This window comes from Pocillopora verrucosa, chromosome 4 (genome assembly GCF_036669915.1).
Source record: "Pocillopora verrucosa isolate sample1 chromosome 4, ASM3666991v2, whole genome shotgun sequence".
NCBI lineage: Eukaryota > Metazoa > Cnidaria > Anthozoa > Scleractinia > Pocilloporidae > Pocillopora > Pocillopora verrucosa.
In genome coordinates this window covers 20,452,479-20,469,416 of record NC_089315.1, presented here as the reverse complement: position 1 = coordinate 20,469,416, position 16,938 = coordinate 20,452,479, and the positions used below count along the sequence as shown (strand labels likewise).

The 16,938-nt window shown below is 38.1% G+C and overlaps 1 protein-coding gene and 1 pseudogene across 2 annotated transcripts; both read left to right on the top strand.

Annotated features, from left to right (window-relative positions):
• Positions 1-107: 107 nt before the first annotated feature.
• On the top strand, positions 108-8,888 carry LOC131773163 (probable ATP-dependent RNA helicase DDX59). 2 transcript variants are annotated; one of them, XM_059089149.2, is made up of 6 exons: positions 108-968; positions 3,410-3,732; positions 4,450-4,749; positions 5,034-5,183; positions 5,549-5,613; positions 8,501-8,888. In XM_059089149.2, the coding sequence occupies exons 1-6, from the start codon at positions 158-160 to the stop codon at positions 8,628-8,630; spliced, it is 1,779 nt and encodes a 592-aa protein (XP_058945132.2). In that variant the 5' UTR covers positions 108-157; the 3' UTR covers positions 8,631-8,888. The 2 variants fall into 2 exon arrangements, with proteins under 2 accessions (XP_058945132.2, XP_058945131.2); XM_059089148.2 differs by lacking the exon at positions 8,501-8,888 and having other exon boundaries at positions 5,549-7,363.
• A 350-nt stretch (positions 8,889-9,238) lies between these two features.
• On the top strand, positions 9,239-11,350 carry LOC136280365 (uncharacterized; annotated as a pseudogene).
• Positions 11,351-16,938: the final 5,588 nt, after the last annotated feature.

Here is a 16,938-nt window from a genome sequence, read left to right as displayed (position 1 = left end):
TTTTTAGATGTCATCCTTTCGCGAGCTTTCGCAACATTCGCGGGTTTCATAATGTCCCCGCTGACCAAAATTACCGTGTACTCTTACCCTCGACGAACGCCTTCGATATAGCGTCACCCTTAGTGGGAACTAACACCGAGTAACGAGTTTGGCTGCCATGTTTGTTCCGCGATCTGTAACTAGAAGGGTAGATTACCACCTTTCACATAAGTCAAACCCCATCTCCACTGAAAATTCAAACTTAAGAAAAATAGAGATAATTGATGAACGGAAATCGGTTACGAACCCAAGTCCAATACCCGTGAAAAGTGATGATTCAGGAGCCTTTACAGACCCTTTCGCGTTCTACCTAAAAGAAACTTTCGCCGAAGATATTAGCAAAGATGATATGGACAAAGGAGAAGGTGAAAAAGAAGAAAAAGTGATTTCGTATAGTAAAAATCAGAGGTGGCCAACACTTGGAGAACCGGTGTGCGTGATTTGTGGGCGATATGGAGCCTACATTGTGGACCAAACAGACGGAGACGTCTGCAGTTTGGAATGCAAAGCAAGACACTTAAATTGCACATCGGCAAAGAAAGATGAAGAGTTGTTGGACAGCACGGCTGAAAGCGGAGGAGCATTGAGAATGAAAGCTTTCTCAAACAAGTTACAACTTCAATACAACGAAAATCCGGTCATATCAAAGTTATCAGTGAGCAAGGTTGATGATATTCGAGAGGCTCTAAACATTAGGGTGAGGGGGAATAATGTAAGCAAACCTATTCTAGAATTTAAGCATTGCCAACTGACTGAAACTCTAGGAAGTAACTTGGTTCGCTGTGGATACGCTACTCCAACTCCAGTTCAAATGCAAGTTATCCCGGTGAGCCTTTGTTCCCGAGACTTATTGGTCTGTGCACACACTGGTTCAGGAAAGACAGCAGCATTTTTAGTACCAATTATTCAGAGGATATACGCAGAAGTTGGTGAGTTAGTTGAATAAAAGATAGATGTTTTGGAGAATTTCCTTTAACTCTATGATCTACTTAGCTTGTATTTATGCAGTGAACGATATCTGCAGAATTAGTCTTCAGTCGCCAGTTGTTTTCCGATATGTATATTGGAAAACATAATATGTTTTCCAATAATATATAATATACAATATGTATATTACAGTATTTCAGGATGATCTGTGCTCAGGTTTAGTTTTTCGGAGGAGAATTATAACCATATCTCTATGAAGTTCTTTTTAGTTTGGATGAACAGTGTAATTTATGCATATTTGCAGCACATTGACCCATGATCAATGATTACTCAAAGGTGGACTGAAAATGATTGATGATGCATTTTTCAACAAATCACTGCAAGCCACCTGGATCAAAATATATCTGATGCAGAAACTGTTATTAGGAAATGGAAAACCATCATCGATTTCAAACTTGGAACATATAGTCGGCAACCCTGTTTTAAAAAACAGCATTGCCTCTCTATGTTTCCAAGCTCTAAATTAAAGATGGTAAAGGATGGTTAAGTCTTAACAAACAAGACTGTTAACATAACAAGTAAAGAAAAAGAAATCATAGAAATATGGTCAGAGACTTTCACTGAAGGAACAATAATATTTTACGCCCATTTTCTGGTGTAACCTCTTTGGTAAAACTCATTGATAAGAATAAACAGTGCAACAGCATTGTATAAATGATGGCAAGATTATTTAACACAAGTAAAACATTGAATGGGTGATTCTATTTCCCTTGTCAATTCCATTATGAATATGAACTTTTGAGTTGATGGTAATTTTATTTTGAATCGTCTCTACAGTAAAATGTTTACAATGACATATTCCAAGGAGACAACTAACAATGAGAATCTCCTAAAAACAATTTTAAAAAGCCAAAAATCTTCAAGAGTTTTATACTAGAAACTATTATTGGATGAAGGCAAACAACCAACAGTATGTCAAATCCCATGGTTATTTGAGTGTAAATGGGAAAGAGCTAAAATGTCCTAAGGTGTGAGACAAGATTTTGGACCAAATCTCCTTCCACACTTGCGGGTTGCCAGTGGGTTGACCCTTGGGGATGGTGGCTGATACCCTTTTTAATTTCAGTAGCTGAAGGTGTGATGAAGAGCACAACTCTAAATGTATGTTGTCCCAAAGAGATAATGCTTCTTACTTGTTGTCTTACACTGAATAGAAGGTGTATGAAATGACTCAACCCTTGAGTTGGATTGTTTGTAGTTTTGCAATGGTCAAGATGATGAGAGTACTCAAACCTTCACATGTTTTTGAAGAAAAAAATTCAAATATGCATTTAGTTGATGTTACTCAAGATTAACTCCATCATTTTCAGTAAATCTGAATGTTGAGCATAGAATTACTATGAGATCAAACTTTTCTTTTGAGAGGTCACTCAGTTGATTAAGTAAGTAGTTTTGTTCTCCAGATGAATCAAAGGGGTAAGTTTCTAAAAAACTATGGTGCTGTATCGATGGGAGAGTACAGGGTAATTGAGTGTTATCAACAGAGTTGATAATGTAAATTGGCCACCTTTATTAGAGGACTTTACTACAGAGTTTGGCACACCTATGATCAGTGCATTGACAGGAGTTTTTTCATGACTCTTTTTGTACATCTTTTTAACTACCAAAAAAAAAACTTTTTTTAAACTCTATCAATATCTGTTGATGGCTTCAAAGCTTCAAGTGTATATTTTATTGACCTCCACACCCACATCCAAATATGTTTCAAGGGAAATTGGAAATCATAAAGTTATTTTATGACATTTTTGTTAGCACTAAGGAACTACCACATTACATTATGAAAATGGTATTTCTTTAAGACATAATGAACTATTGTGTTCCAAGTGAATAACTTGATTTTCCTTGCAAAGTTATACTCATTTTGTCCATCATGTTTGCTTCTATCTACAAACTGGTGCAACCTTGCAACCTTCATAAATAAACTCCCTCTTGTTGTCTGGAACTGATGAAGCTAAGAACTTATTATTTTATTTAAAAGTTCCTTACTAGTATTTAAAATGTCTGTATTGCCTTTTGGCTTCTTTCTCTGCAATTTTGTTGCAGTTCAATTGGAAGGATCATTTTGTTACTTGCTATCCTCTGCTGGTCAAAAACATGATTCATTTAATTAATTAAATTAAGGGTTAGATACTTCTTGTTTATGATTCAGTGACAAATAAATGTACTTGTACCTTGCACTGAGGAATTTAAAATTCTTCATTTTGTGATGTGCTGCACTCTTGCAGTATTTAAATTTTGTGTACATGTATGTCCTACAGGTGGCACATGCATTTAATGGCTCTTAATTCCCTCACATCAGTACCCTAACCCTTAATTTTTGTTGTTGACCTTAAGTATTGTTTGAAGTGACAATGGGCTTCAACATGTTACTTTCTTTTTTCAGAGTTTTTGTTCAATGCAAAAAGATTGTCGAACAATCCTTTTGGTGTGATAATGTCTCCAACAAGAGAGCTTTGTACGCAAATAGAGAAGCAAGCAAAGGAACTGATGCAGGGCCTACCAAACATGAAAACAGCATTACTGGTTGGTGGAATGCCAATTCCTCCACAGCTTCATCGTCTTTCTTCAGGTGTACAGATTATTGTGGCTACCCCAGGAAGGATGAGGGAAATAGTTAACACAGAGTCTAGTGTTGATCTTTCTTCTGTCAAGGTTTTTGTCCTGGATGAGGTGGACATTATGTTGCAAATGGGATTTGAGCAACAGGTATTATTTACCACAAACTTCACTGTAGAATCAAATTCTTTTTCCACCGATGAAGCGACAAAGGACTAAGCCCAAAATGTCCAGAAACATTGAATTATTAAGGTACATGTACTCTGCACAAAAATTTCAAAACCTTAGTACATAAAAGTTTTCCCACTCACCAACAAAACAATTAGCTATTTTCAACTGTTGGATCTTTAGAGCCCCTTCCCCTCCCCTTGGTTAAGGATGAATGTGGTTTCAGTTGCTGCATGCACAACATCCATGGTCATTGTAATTATCATGTGAAGTATGATATGTAAAATTGATTAATTGATGATAAGTTAACACATCAAACAAGAGAGGAAGTCCACAAGAATGTGAGTGATTATACTTTCCCAAAAACTCAATGCAAAGGTTGCTCACACAGATGCTCCAAATTGTTTGGTTTTTATTGGATATGATTGAGTCCTTCAGAAAATTGCATTTTATGGGATGTGCTTAGTCAAAATTTACTAGGTATTTGGAGGAGGAGCAAATGCAAGTTACAAAAAAGCAATTTGTCATGGTAGTTTTTTGTTACTTGTATCAATTTTTGTTGTCTTTAACATTTCAATTATATCTTAGCTTATTTCCTGTTGCTGTGTTGGTAAAGATCTCACAATAATGAATCTATACTCCAGAGTAGCTCTCTACACAGCATCATTTCTCTCTTTTTTTTTTGTTCATTTCTGGTAGGTTCAAGAAGTAATTGACAAATTGCCAGCAGAGAAGCAAACGTTAATGTTCTCAGCAACAGTTTCAACTTCTATTGAAATTGTAGCTGACAAGCTGCTTGTCAATCCAGTGTATGTCTCTGTTGGTTCACCTAGTGAACCAAATGCTTCCGTGAAACAGATTGTGCTGTGGGTAGAGGAACAATTGAAGAAAAAACACCTGTTTTCTCTTCTTCAAGACCCCAAGCACTTCATGCCTCCTGTTGTCGTATTTGTGAATTCTAAGATTGGAGCTGATCTGCTTGCAGAGGCAATACAGAAGGTGGTATTCTGAGATTTTGTTACAGAAAAAAGAAACGTGTCATTATGCGTTTGTTTTTGTGTTATTTGTCTCATTCCTATTTTTTCCTTTCTCAATGATGAGTACCTATTATAAAGGCCATGAAGAGACCTTAAATTTATCCCATCACACAAAGAGAACTAGTTTTAGAAGTGTACTGTACTGAAAAGATAACACCTAGTTTGTGTTGCAAAGTTCCCCAGCCCCTATCTTTCTCAGAAAAAATTGAAGATTCCTGCTTAACTAAAATATTTTTTCCTCTGAAGATTTGCAATATTTGCTGCTTGTCAATACATGGAGACAAGTCACAGAAAGAAAGGAGTAAGAGATTAGAGTTGTTTCTTGGTGGTGAATGTCCTGTTCTTGTATGCACTTCCCTGCTGGGAAGGGGAATGGATCTTCCCAAAGTTAGACAGGTGAGAATTCATGACCATGCAGTTAAAAATTTATGTTTTCAGACTTCATCTTAAAAATGTCTCAGAAAAAATGTTAGAGCCGTGCCACTCTGAATTTTCCCATCTCTCTGAAACAATTAGCTTGTTATAAGAAAAGAGTCTTTTCCTGGAAACTCTTCCACAGTTTAATTATTGCCAGCAAGATGGTACATTCTTTGCACAACATTTACCATGGGCTTCTTAAATGTAGACAGAACTGAATTTAGCAGTATTATAGACAAGTTCATTTTGCAATTTATAGTAAAATTCCTTTCAGGAATGTTGGGGTTTCACTGATTACAGTGCAAGCATGTGTAATGACATAAATCACTTTACTGACTTTTCAGGTGATTAACTTTGACATGCCATCCTCTATTGAGGAATATGTTCATCAAGTAGGACGAGCAAGCAGGTTAGGATCCACTGGCTGGGCATTAACGTTTGTCAACAATACAAATAAACTTGTTTTTTTGGACTTAGTGGAGACTTTACGGCCATTAGGGGTTAATTTCCCTGATGAGCTCCTTAATTCACCTTACTTTCATCAACAAAAACAGCGTGACAAAGTATTTTCTAGAAAACGAAAACATAAGCATACTGTAGTAACACAACAAAGTCTCATGGAATTGATTAGCGATCATTCAAAAAGAAGAAAGAAGGTCCCTTAATCCTTAGTGCAAGCGGTTGGAAGAATCTTTTTCCTGTAAGATTGAGATGGATGTGTGTAATTTTACCTCGTAAGTAATAAACCTACCTACTCTTATCTCAGAAAAATAAGTTTAGTTACTTGTCTTCCACATTTGTAGCCGAAAAATGTTGGTGCGTTCTTCCTTTAAACTTCGAAAATGTCAGCCTCTGTCCTGAATAGTGTTAGCGGTCTGTGACGGAATGATCGACCAATCATAGCGCGTGTAGCTCTATAATCACTTGTGCAATTGTGCCTACTTCATATAATCACCTTGAGTTGGCTAAAACCCTCTATAGATCTCAACACTAAGTTGAGATTGGAGGCTAAATCAGACTTTGATAAAGATTGCTTCAAAATGAAGAACAACTCAGTATTTTGGAAGACGATGTAAAACATATGTATAGTAGTAGATGATGTAAGGCTGGTAAACAATCGGAAGAAAGCTGAGAAGCTTACAAGCAAGGTTCGATGAGAATCTGATTGAAGTATACATGAAAAAGACTAAAGGTTTCTTCAACAAGCCAGAATGTCTTGGAATCTGCATTCTAGACCTGAGAAAAACGTTTATGTTTGATTTACATTACAATTATATGAAAGACAAGTATGGAGATAGAACAGAACTACTCTTCATAGATACGGACTTGTTAATGTACTGATAAAAACAGAATGCTTTTACGCTGACATAGCTAGTGATGCAGAGTCAAATTTTGATACCTCTAACTTTTTAAAAGACGATAGAACATACTTTACAGAAAACAAGAAAGTAATCGTTGTGATGTAAGATGAAACAGGTGGAAAGCAAATAGTCGAGGTCGTTGGTTTAAGAGCCAAGCTTTACAACTACAGAACTGATGAGTATGAAGATAAGAAATGTACTGTAATGGAATAATCGTACGGCCAAAGTTCTGTTTAATATCGTGACAAAGCAATTTTCACGATGGATTTTGATATTTCCACTTGTAATTCTTACATTGTGGCTCTCCATCTCCTCTGTAACTTCACCCGTGAATTCTCGTTCGGGATTTACGCACAGAACGTTCAGTCAGCGTAAAGACCCACGCTTGTTTATTCTTTAATAAGCTTTGGAGACTTCTTGAGAGGTTCAACTGCTCTGTTCCTGCTGGCAATATCAACAGTCAATGCATATGTGAAAAATTACAACTTCTTTAAGTTTCCTTGTTAGCAACTGCTTGTCTTTTGATTCACTTAAAACATTTTCAGAACTTCGAAACAAAATTTTACTTTTACGACTCTTATCTGATAGCTAATCCTTTAACTTATCTAAGGAATTGTCCTAGAACTTATTTAAGTCACCTATGTATGGTTTTCATTAGACTTAGCCTCATCAATCGCCGAATTCTTCTTTTCACACTCTTTCTTGCTAAAATGAGAGCTGCACTGACAACAGCCATCTGCTTTCTATAACTCAAAATCAATCGGCTTGCAATATCGTAAAGTTCCTTCTCAAGAATAAAATCATTTTTAAGATCTCAGACTAGCTTCTCTTTTCCAAGAGGTAGTAAAGTTTATACGAGGAGAAAGTCAACTGTACAAAGTTACCGACGAGAGGGTAACAAGGTCTCACAAGAAATAGCTGCCTCGTACCTTTTAAAGTACATGGCAACTTCCTATTGTGCGAGTCTTTTTAAAACTTGATCTTAAGCTAAATTAACACAGCATTTCTTTCTCTTTTCCAAGGTCTACTTTTTTGAGATATCCAAAAAAAAAAAACTTGATTTTTAGGGAATTTTGAATTATATGCACTGTGGTTATCCTACAGAAAAGACTAGGGTGCAAACTTGTTTGGATTAAAGGTGCTACAATGTTGTTTCGATCAGCCTTAAGAGCTACTAGTATCTTTTTCTCAAGAGATGTATTGACTATTTCGCTAACTTCCATATTTTTACCTCTTAAGAACAAAGTTTTTCGGGAATTTCTCTCTCTTTCAAATATCGAAGTAGAGAAACAGATCCTTTTTATACCCCATAATGAAAATGAAATTGAGGGAAATACAACCAGGCCTCTCCAGCTTGGCTCTTCTTCCACTTCAGGGTCCTCTGGTGCAAGTTATGAGATGAAAACAAGGCGTACATTCTGAATTCTGAAAACTGAACAACAATCATTCGTTGTTGCCGATTTATCAAAATATTAGAAGTTTTAAAGACGGAGATGAAGAACCTGCCTATCAGCTCGCAAATTATAGAAGAGATTTAGGTGAAGACAATCGTATTTTAAGGCTATCAGTAAATTTGGAAGAGCTCAGAGTTGTTATTAGCCAGTTTCGTTATCTATGACTCTTCCTCTATCGGTCTATCTTCTAGGCTCTAATAATGATTCTTTCCATTTTGTCTGTTTGTTGTAAAGTATTTTCGTATTTCATTGCCCTTCCATTTTTGTTAGACTTTTGTTTCATGCAACAAGGCATTCCGCGTTGTAGGATATTCTGCCATTCCAGCGTTTCATCACTCCATCGAATAAGGTCACCCTGTTAAACTCGAGGTGTGGTATTTTGTAACTAGCTCGCAACGCAAAATTAGCGGCTATTTTGGCCATTAGCCGCTAGTTGAAATAGTAATATGCTCTATCTTCCAATAAATAAAATTAATTTAAGAATTGCGGCAAGAACTGAAGAAATTATATCGTCGGATCTACTGGACATATCTCAGCAAGGAATAGCTTTGTTTTTTATGCGCCATCCTGATACGATTGTCAGACGTTTATTTTCTTCTGTAGTACTCTGAAACAAATAATAGGTTTCACCAGGAGACATCGGGTCAAAATTGGGTCGAGATCGGAATTCTATTGTTACCATCACTCACTCACTCATCTCGACGAGATATATGACTTTACCTCCTATGGGTAGCGGTAGCCACAAACACCAACAAGTGAAAATGCTTTAACTACACAAAATGGTCCCACAGGTAGCAAATGGTCTCTTTAGAAAGAATAGTCGAACTGCTTGAAATGGTCCAATCGCCTGAAGTGCATGTACTAAATAAATGGTGCAACTGCTTCAAACTGTTTTATTTTATGAAATGGTCATAGCCATGAAGGATCAATATAGTTTAAACAGATAAATGGTCCACTCGCTTAAAAAGGTCCAATTGATCAAAATAGTCTAACTAGATAAAATGGTCTGACTGCTTAAAACGGTCCTACCTAAAAAAAAATAGTTTAACTGGTTAAAATACTTAAACTTAAAACCCAACTGGTGACCAACCCAACTGGTGACCTTAATCTTATTAGATAAAATGGTCCAAGTGGTTAATGTGCTCTTCTTTCGTATAACTTTCACACCACTGAGAATGGTCTAACTGCACCAGATTCATTGTCTCTTAGGAGCGCCAACATGGCGACTGCGACTTTTAAGCTCCATATCTTTTATCTAATATCTTACCATTTAGTTGCACATCTGCTATTTAATGGCTCCCAAATTATTTCTAATGGGGCCCTAGACTTTGCAGCGAAACTGGTGTCTCCAAGGAACGAGTCATTCCAAGCAAGTTATTCGTTTCGGTTTTCTTCACCGCTAGCTTTCATTACCAGATCTACTCTAGTAAGCCAAGGTCCAAAAGATGCTGTTCAAAATGGCTTAGGCACGAATAAACGATCCTTCAGCAATAAGGTCGATGAGCTGCAATATGTCGCGGAATGTAGCAATGCCGATGCTGTTTGTGTCTCAGAGTCATGGCTGTCGCCGCAAATTTCAGGCTCTGCGGTGGCCATACCGGGGTATAACCTTTTTAGGAACGATCGTACGTCTGCGCCTGGTGGAGGGGTCTGTATTTATTTGAGACAAACCTTACCATGCACTCGATTATTTCAATGTGAGCAGCCAGATGTGGAATCTTTGTGGCTTTCTTTGAGGCCTCATAGCCTACTTAGATCGATCTCGTCAATAATCCTTTGTGTCGTTTACCATTCAACCGCTAACGGACAACTCGAGAACGTTGTTCTCTCCAATCACATCCGATCAAATTTAGACGGCTTGCTTATAAAACAACCTAATGCATTGGTGGTGATTGCCGGAGATTTTAACCCAACTTCGACGGGCCTCAAATTAAAGGACTTGACGCAATCAAACAATCTTAAACAGATCGTAAAATTTAACACCAGAGATACAGGAACCCTGGACTGGTTTCTTACGAATAGACCTGCCATTTTTCAGTTGTTTCAACTACCTAAGATAGCGAGGAGTGATCACGTTTCGATTTTAGCAGAACTAATAACAAGTAGCACACAAACACAGGTAATTCAAAAGGTGAGGGTACGCGATTTACGGGAAAGTGCGTGGCGTACGTTGGGTGCTGGCTCACTAACAAGAACTGGTTACAGTTGTCTTCGGCAGAATCATGTATAGATAAGTTTCACTTCTTTATTACCGACCTAAAAAATTCAGTCGACACCTGTCTTCCCTGGAAAACGGTTAGAATTCATCCGACCGACAGGCCTTGGACAACGAAGAGAATAAAGATGCTAATTAAGAAGCGGCAGACTGCATTCATCCGTGACGCGAAAGACTCTGCCTCCTATAGGCTTTTGAGGAACAAAGTCCAGTGGGTAATAAGGTCGACAAAATACGATTATTACCATCACAAAGTAAGTGACCTTGAACAGACGGATTCGAAAAAATGGTGGAGACAAATTAAGTTATCAACTGGCCAGGATATAGAACAGGAATGGTACCATCAGTTCTTAGGCGAAAACTGTCCAGATATTAAGTCTCTAGCTAATGTGGTAAATGATCACTTTATTAGTTTGACATCGGACTTTGTTTCCTTGACCCCCCCTGGAGTAACCAATCAACAGGTTCCCCCAGACCTCCTAGTGAGTGTCAGGGAGGTGCATAACTCTTTATCAAGCTTAAATGTCGGGAAAGCAATTGGCCCTGATATGATACCGAACAGGTCTTAAAGGATTTTGCACCTGAACTCGCCCCGCTAATTATGGATATTTATAACTGCTCACTCAGGGAGGGCTGTGTTCCTGATCTGCTGAAGCGATCCATAATCAACCCCTTGCCCAAGGTTTCTTCACGTCAAGAAATTCAATCTGACTGAGCTCTCTGACACGTACCCTTGCCAAAGTCGTGGAAGGGTTTGCTCGCAGCAGGTTCGTGGCGCAAATTTTGGAAAAACGTGCACGTGATCCACGCCAGTACGCAAGGGAGGGGCACTCCACCATGGACGCCTTGATTTATATCTTACAGGCGATTCACGAAGAAACTGATTGTGGGAATTGTGGGGCTAGAACGTTCTTTACCGACTACTCAAAGGGTTTTGACCTGATTGACCATTCAATTCTTCTCAGGGAGTTGGCGTCTCTCGATATAGACACTGTCTTAATTAAGTGGATTAGTGCCTTCCTGACTGGGAGATCGCGAGCTGTAAGGATTGGTAACTCTCTGTCTGATTGGAAGTCACCCAGGAGAGGTATCCCACAAGGACGAAACTGGGTATGATTTTGTTTGCTGTAATGACCAACAATCTTTTGCGTGAATGGCATTTGAGGATTGAATTCGTTGATGATACCACGGCATTAGAAATCCTGCCAAGAAACGGTAATAGCTTACTAAATGTAGCTGTCAATGATATTCACAAGTTTTCTATCGAACATAATATGAAATTAAACCCGAAAAAATGCAAAGAAATGTTAATTAACTTCATGCAAAATAATAATTTTGCTCTAAGACCAATTGTCCTAGATAACAACACCGTTGAACGTGTAACAACTTATAAATTACTTGGTATTATAATCAGTAATGATTTAAAGCGGAACGAGCATATTCATTACTTATCGAAAAAAGCTTCGAAACGTCTATATTCCCTGGGGATTCTTAAAAAAGTGGTTGTTAATAGAGGGGGAATTGTCAAAGTTTATTTGACAACAATAACACCTATACTAGAATATGGCGTACAAGTCTGGCAAGATATTCCCGAATTTCTTTCAAATAAGCTGGAGTCAATTAAAAAAAGGGCACTACATATTATCTATCCATGCCATAGTTACTTAGATACCCTTAATACTACCAACCTTAGCAGCTTGAAAGAAAGACGAACTCAGCTCTGCTGTAAATATATTCAAAAGATAAGTCAAGCCGAGTACAGCATCTAGTGGTCAAAAGCTTGAAATGATCTCAATAGAGAAAATGATCCAACCGATTAAAATGGTCTGACTACATTAAATGGTCCAGTAAAAAGAATGGTGAAACTTGTAAAATGGTCCTATGTGTTAAAGTGTTAAAATGATCTACCTAGATGCCATGATTCAACCACTTGGTTTGACTAGATAAAATTGTCCAATTGCTTAAAGTAGTCTCACTGGATAAAATGGTCCAGCCACATAAATGACCTTGCAAAATTAAATGGTCCAACCGTTTGAAATGGTCTTACTCAAGAAATTGGTCGGCCCAGCATAAATTGACTAACTACATAGGATGATGGAAATGGTATAATTGATCTTACTGAAGAAAAATGTTCCTAATTGTCAAATCAGTCCAATGGTTAGAATGACGTTACTAGATAAAATAGTCCAGCTGCCTAAAATAGTTTTACTTAATAAAAAGATTGTATTAGTGAAAAGGGTGGTCCTAAAGAACCTGGTTCAACTGGTTAAATTACCTAACCGTTTAAAATGGTCAAAATAGAGAAAAATTTTCCTACTGGTAGAAATGATCCAGCCAGTTAAAATAGTCAAAACTGTTTAAAATGGTCGAACCGTTTAGATTGGTCTAACTGCATAAAATCGTCAAACTAGATAAAATAGTCCAACTGCTAAAAACAGTCCAACCTCTAAAAATGTTCCAACCTCTTAAAATGGTCTTACTAAAGAAATCGTCCAACTGATGCTATTGGTCTAACTAGAGAAAACAGTCTTACTGGTTAAAATGGTCCACCTGGTTAGATTGGTCTAACTACAAAAACTGGTCCACTAGAGAAAATGGTCCAACTGGTTAAAATGGTTCAATCAATCAAAATGATCTCATTAGTAAAAAATTGTTGGAGCAGTTTAAAAAACTGGTCAAACTAAAAGTTTCAACTATGAAAATGGTCTCATTACATAAAACGGTCCCCATTCTGCAATTGGTCTAGCTAAATAAAATGTTTGAACACTTCAGAATGATCGAACTACTTGGAATCATCCATTAGAGAAAAACGTCCGATTGCTACAAGTGCTCTGACAAGAACTGTTATTAATTAAAACAGTCTAACTGCTTTTCGTACGACCAAAAGACGCTGTCGACCCGGCTAAACAAGATGGCGTAGTTTACAGGATTCCCTGTGAATGCGGCGAGGTGTACATCGGAGAGACTGGAAGACCTATGCAAGACAGAATTAAGGAGCACGATCGAGACATTCGACGCGCCCGTACCGAGACCTCCGCCCTTTCAGAGCTTGCCCACAACACCGGACACAAGCCACTCTTAAACGAAGTAAAATTCATTCATCGTGACCCTTGTTACTACATGCACATGGTCAAAGAGGCAATTCACCCTAACAACTTCAACAGGGACAATTCACCCTTACAACATCAACAGGGACAGTGGAATAGAAATTCCAGAAGCGTGGATGCCCACGATCAAAAAACACAACAACAGGAGAGCCGTGCTACAGCGGACCGCCGAGGGAGCAAATCCCTGAGTAAACAGCAAGGATCGAAATGCACCAATCAGAGCCGTTAAAAAAAAAAAAAGAAAACAACTTATCAAAACAGAGCATCATGCTTTATAAGATCACTAGTATAACTATTTGATCCAATCGGTTACAATGGAAAATTAGTCAAACTGATTTAACCAAATAAAATCGTCCTTCTGGAGACAGAGGGCTTGTTTGGAAAATGCATCCCATACAACATCTCCACCAAAACAGAACACACAGCCGTTGTCATGCCTGCAGGGACAAAACTTAAGCCAGTTCGTCAAACTGTGAGCATCCGTGATTGCAGAAAAAAAAGGAAAGAAAATTCTTATCGAACGCTGGATAGCAAATGTTGGGATGAATTCTTACACAAGACCAATGTAGAAGATACAGTGAATAAACTAGAAACTATGATTCACACGCACATGAACAGGTGTATGCCTTTCAGAACGGTGTCGATGCTCCGCAGGGAAAGTCACGCTCGATAAAAAGTCCCTTATAGCGTTAAACAACTACTTCGCTGAACTATGTTATGATTCATCATACAATAAGCATTCCCCCGTAACAATCATTAATGGTGAGGAAGCTCCGCAAATCTCGGAAAGACAAGTGTGGGAATGTTTGAGACATCTCAAGAGAACAACCACTGGTCCAGACTGTATACCATCCTGGGTATGGGGAGATAACGCAGATACTTTTACTCCAATCATCCACAAAATCTAGAACGTGTCTCTAGAATCGAGTATTTGGCCGGCATCATGGAAAAGAGCTAACGTCAACCCTATACCTAAAGTCGACATCCCTAAAGACATGTCGGACTACAGGTGTTGCTGTTCGACTGTTTGCGATGGACTTTAGTAAGGCATTTGAAAGTGTAAGGCACGACCATCTGTCAACCAAACTGAAACAGCTATCATTAGAACCCCATATAATTAACTAGTACATAAGTTTTCTAGAAAATAGGCAACAAAGGGTCATTGACAGTAATCTCACGGAGGAATAGAAATCAGTTAACAAAGGGACCCGCCAGGGAGGCGTTAGTGGCCCTTTTCACTTTAACATTTTCGTCGATGACCACTTGAAATACGCAGAGGGCTTGATTATCCCAGTTCCCATGTGGAAGAACAAAGATTGTCGCACCGACTTAGTTGGACAGTTCCTCGCCTAGTCGGATAACAACCAGATGAACTGCAATCTCAAAAAGTGTAAGGAAGTGATAATACGTAAGAAAGGTTTCCGGTAAACTCTACCCCCGGTCTATCGAACAATGCACCGAACAACCAGTGCTTGGCATCCTGTTCCAAGGAAAGGGCAAATTTAATCAACACATCAACATTAAAACAATTCCTTCATGTCATTACACTACTTTAACATGATCTGGTTTCTCGTCAGAAATATCCAGCTCTGGTTTAAATTTTTCTGATAGCGATTAAGCATGCTCTCGAACACCGGTTTTACTTGTATTCCCAATCAACAAAGTGCCAGTGGAAATCGTGTGAGGACTGTTGGATTTTGGTTTCCTCGTTAGTTCTTAAACGGCGTTCATCTTTGTGTGGTACTGTAATAGGACTGTTCCTTGCTGAATTGATGGCAAGCGAAGCCTGGTGGAAAAGATATCACACCTAGGATGGCGGACCTCAGAGTAAAGCTCGATGGATTATGTCATCGATTATAGCCTGTGTTAGATTGTGCGAATCCTGGTAGGTAAGATGAAAACAAAAACCCTTAAAGAGATCGTGTTAAATAAAGAAAATAAAGGGGTCTTCGCTTTCGAGTCCTCGTTTTCGAGTCTTGTGTCTTAGATCTTAGATCTTAGCTTTCGGGGGGGTCTTCGTCTTCGCTATAAACCCGAGTAAAATTCGAGTCAACTCAATTTTTTTTTTTCAGAGTAATATTCATACACTTTTACTGTAACCGACTGAAACAAAGAAAAAAATCATACCGTGCTTTTTACAAGGTTTTTTACCCTTTTACCCTTGAAAAAGCTTGTTCGGAGTTCGTCCAAATTCCCCCACTGTAAATTGTTACTTTAGCGCTGTTACCATCTTACAGAATTGTCATGAAGTTAACATAACGTTTCAAAGGCTGTTATTGTCTGTTAACACGCACTACAACTGATGTTCTAACTACCAAAAAAATTGGACTCGTAAAAATTTTTAAATTTTGTCTTATTTGGAAGCAACAAAATGGCGGTCGAGTGCGAGAAATGCTGATTCTTTTTAACACTCGGAGTCCATTTAGACAGTCGAGATCGTTGAAATGGAACTTCTGCCTCAGGTGCGTGTAATTAAAAGAGGTCAGAATCTGTGTACAATAAACGGAGGTTAGAATCTGTAAGGACAACTCGTAGATTCCGAATAATGTTTACTTCTTTGGTCTCAGCTGCGGACTAATGCAGGATTAACCCTTGCTGGCGGCCATGAAAAGATCAAAAGCTTTAAGCTTAAAATGGATTTTCTTGTATCCCTGGTGCGTCATTTTGACACAGAAATCAAACGAAGTCAAAAAAAAAACTGAAAGCAAAACAAGGAAAAAACTTGAGTTGACTCATACTTGACTTGTGACTCGAACTTGACTCGGGCTCGAGCAGAGCAGCGTAGCTGTAACTATCAATCCGTTTAAGACGAAGATTTTACGAGATTGAGATCTGTCTTCTTCCCAGAGTTGACTTACGTTTGGAATACCATCAAACGATTGAGTTTATTCAGTAGTTACATGATCAAATTTGATCTAATAGATAAAGATTTCGATCTTTTCGTCGGAGATTCATCTATTCGTTTAGGATGTGTTGATCAAGGGAGAGATAAATTGTCCTACATCAGCTGCTTTCTTACGAAAACAACTACAAGTAATTGTCTCTACTATGACTGTTTTCTTAACTGATTAAAAGAGAGGAATAATCAATTTCAAAGGAATGCATTTAGAACTAGAATTGGAAAACTTGAATTTTTTAAAGTGTTTTTGGCAAATGTTGTAAGTGCTCCGCCGCTTTATCTAAACTCCATGACGATGTTGATAATTTCAGACTGAAATAGACTTGTGATGGTCAATAAGAGCCTAAGAATAAGGAAAATGATTAAAAACAAGTCGCTACATAATTTTATTTCCCCTGGTTTAACAGTAAATGATAGGAAGATCGCTAAAGATGAGAAGAGAGTGTCACCCGCTGAAGCAAAACATCTCGCTGTCAGAGAGCTAATTTCAAACGCTTTAGAAGGTAACGGGATTTCAGATGCTGAAGCTAACTTGATATTGTAAGAGGTTGCGCAATATTACCCACTGAAAGACAGATTAAAGCATGACTTCACTAAGAAAGCTCCAAATATAGCCGGATGCTGAGAGCCTCAAAGAAGAAATCAGAAATGAACATAGAAAAAGACCTGGGTCTCTTATCCAAGAAAAGAATAGAGTT